General features: G+C 54.0%; 1 protein-coding gene across 1 annotated transcript in view; it reads right to left on the bottom strand.

The window, feature by feature from the left end:
- Positions 1-185: 185 nt before the first annotated feature.
- The window catches only part of LOC106536077 (nardilysin), a gene marked incomplete at its 5' end in the record, with an annotated part of 2,239 nt that continues 1,553 nt past the window's right edge, over positions 186-871 (bottom strand). The window contains 1 exon segment of the mRNA XM_014033249.1: positions 186-428. Coding sequence (XP_013888703.1) covers positions 341-428 — 88 coding nt within the window.

Genomic DNA, 871 nt, shown 5'->3' with positions numbered 1-871 from the left:
GGACTGGACTTGAGGAGGACTGGACTCAAAGGGGACTGGACTCGAGGAGGACTGGACTCAAAGGCGACTGGACTCGAGGAGGACTGGACTCAAATGGGACTGGACTTGAGGAGGACTGGACTCAAAGGCGACTGGACTCGAGGAGGACTGGACTCAAATGGGACTGGACTTGAGGAGGACTGGACTTGAGGAGGACTGGACTCAGAGAGGACTCGACTCAAAGAGGATTGGACTCAAAGAGGACTGGACTGGACTCAGAGGACTGGACTGGGTCAAGGTGAAGGAACAGAAGACAAACTATGACCTGGTCTGTCTGTAGGAGGACCAGGTTCTTCTGGGCTCACCTGAACTTGGTGGCCTGTGTTTCCACAGTGATGGAGAACCCAAGAACCCCTGAGGTGTTCCTGCAGGATGGGTACACCTGGTACCTGCAGGGGACCAGAAGAGACAGAGTCCTGATCCAGAACCTGTTCAGGTCAGTTGGGTAGTACCAGGTGTAACAGGTGGGTACCTACAGGTAACAGGTGTGTACCTACAGGACCTGGTAGGTAACAGGTGGGGTACCTACAGGTAACAGGTGTGTACCTGCAGGACCTGGCAGGTAACAGGTGTGTACCTACAGGACCTGGTAGGTAACAGGTGGGGTACCTACAGGTAACAGGTGTGTACCTGCAGGACCTGGCAGGTAACAGGTGTGTACCTACAGGTAACAGGTGTGTACCTACAGGACCTGACAGGTAACAGGTGAGGTACCCACAGGTAACAGGTGTGTACCTACAGGACCTGGCAGGTAATAGGTGTGTACCTACAGGTAACAGGTGTGTACCTACAGGACCTGACAGGTAACAGGTGTGTACCTACAGGACCTGAC

The sequence above is a fragment of the Austrofundulus limnaeus genome, unplaced genomic scaffold (assembly GCF_001266775.1).
Source record: "Austrofundulus limnaeus strain Quisiro unplaced genomic scaffold, Austrofundulus_limnaeus-1.0 Scaffold1674, whole genome shotgun sequence".
In the NCBI taxonomy this organism is placed as follows: Eukaryota; Metazoa; Chordata; class Actinopteri; order Cyprinodontiformes; family Rivulidae; genus Austrofundulus; species Austrofundulus limnaeus.
Note: the sequence above shows the minus strand (reverse complement) of the source record. Positions and strands in the feature narration are given on the sequence as shown.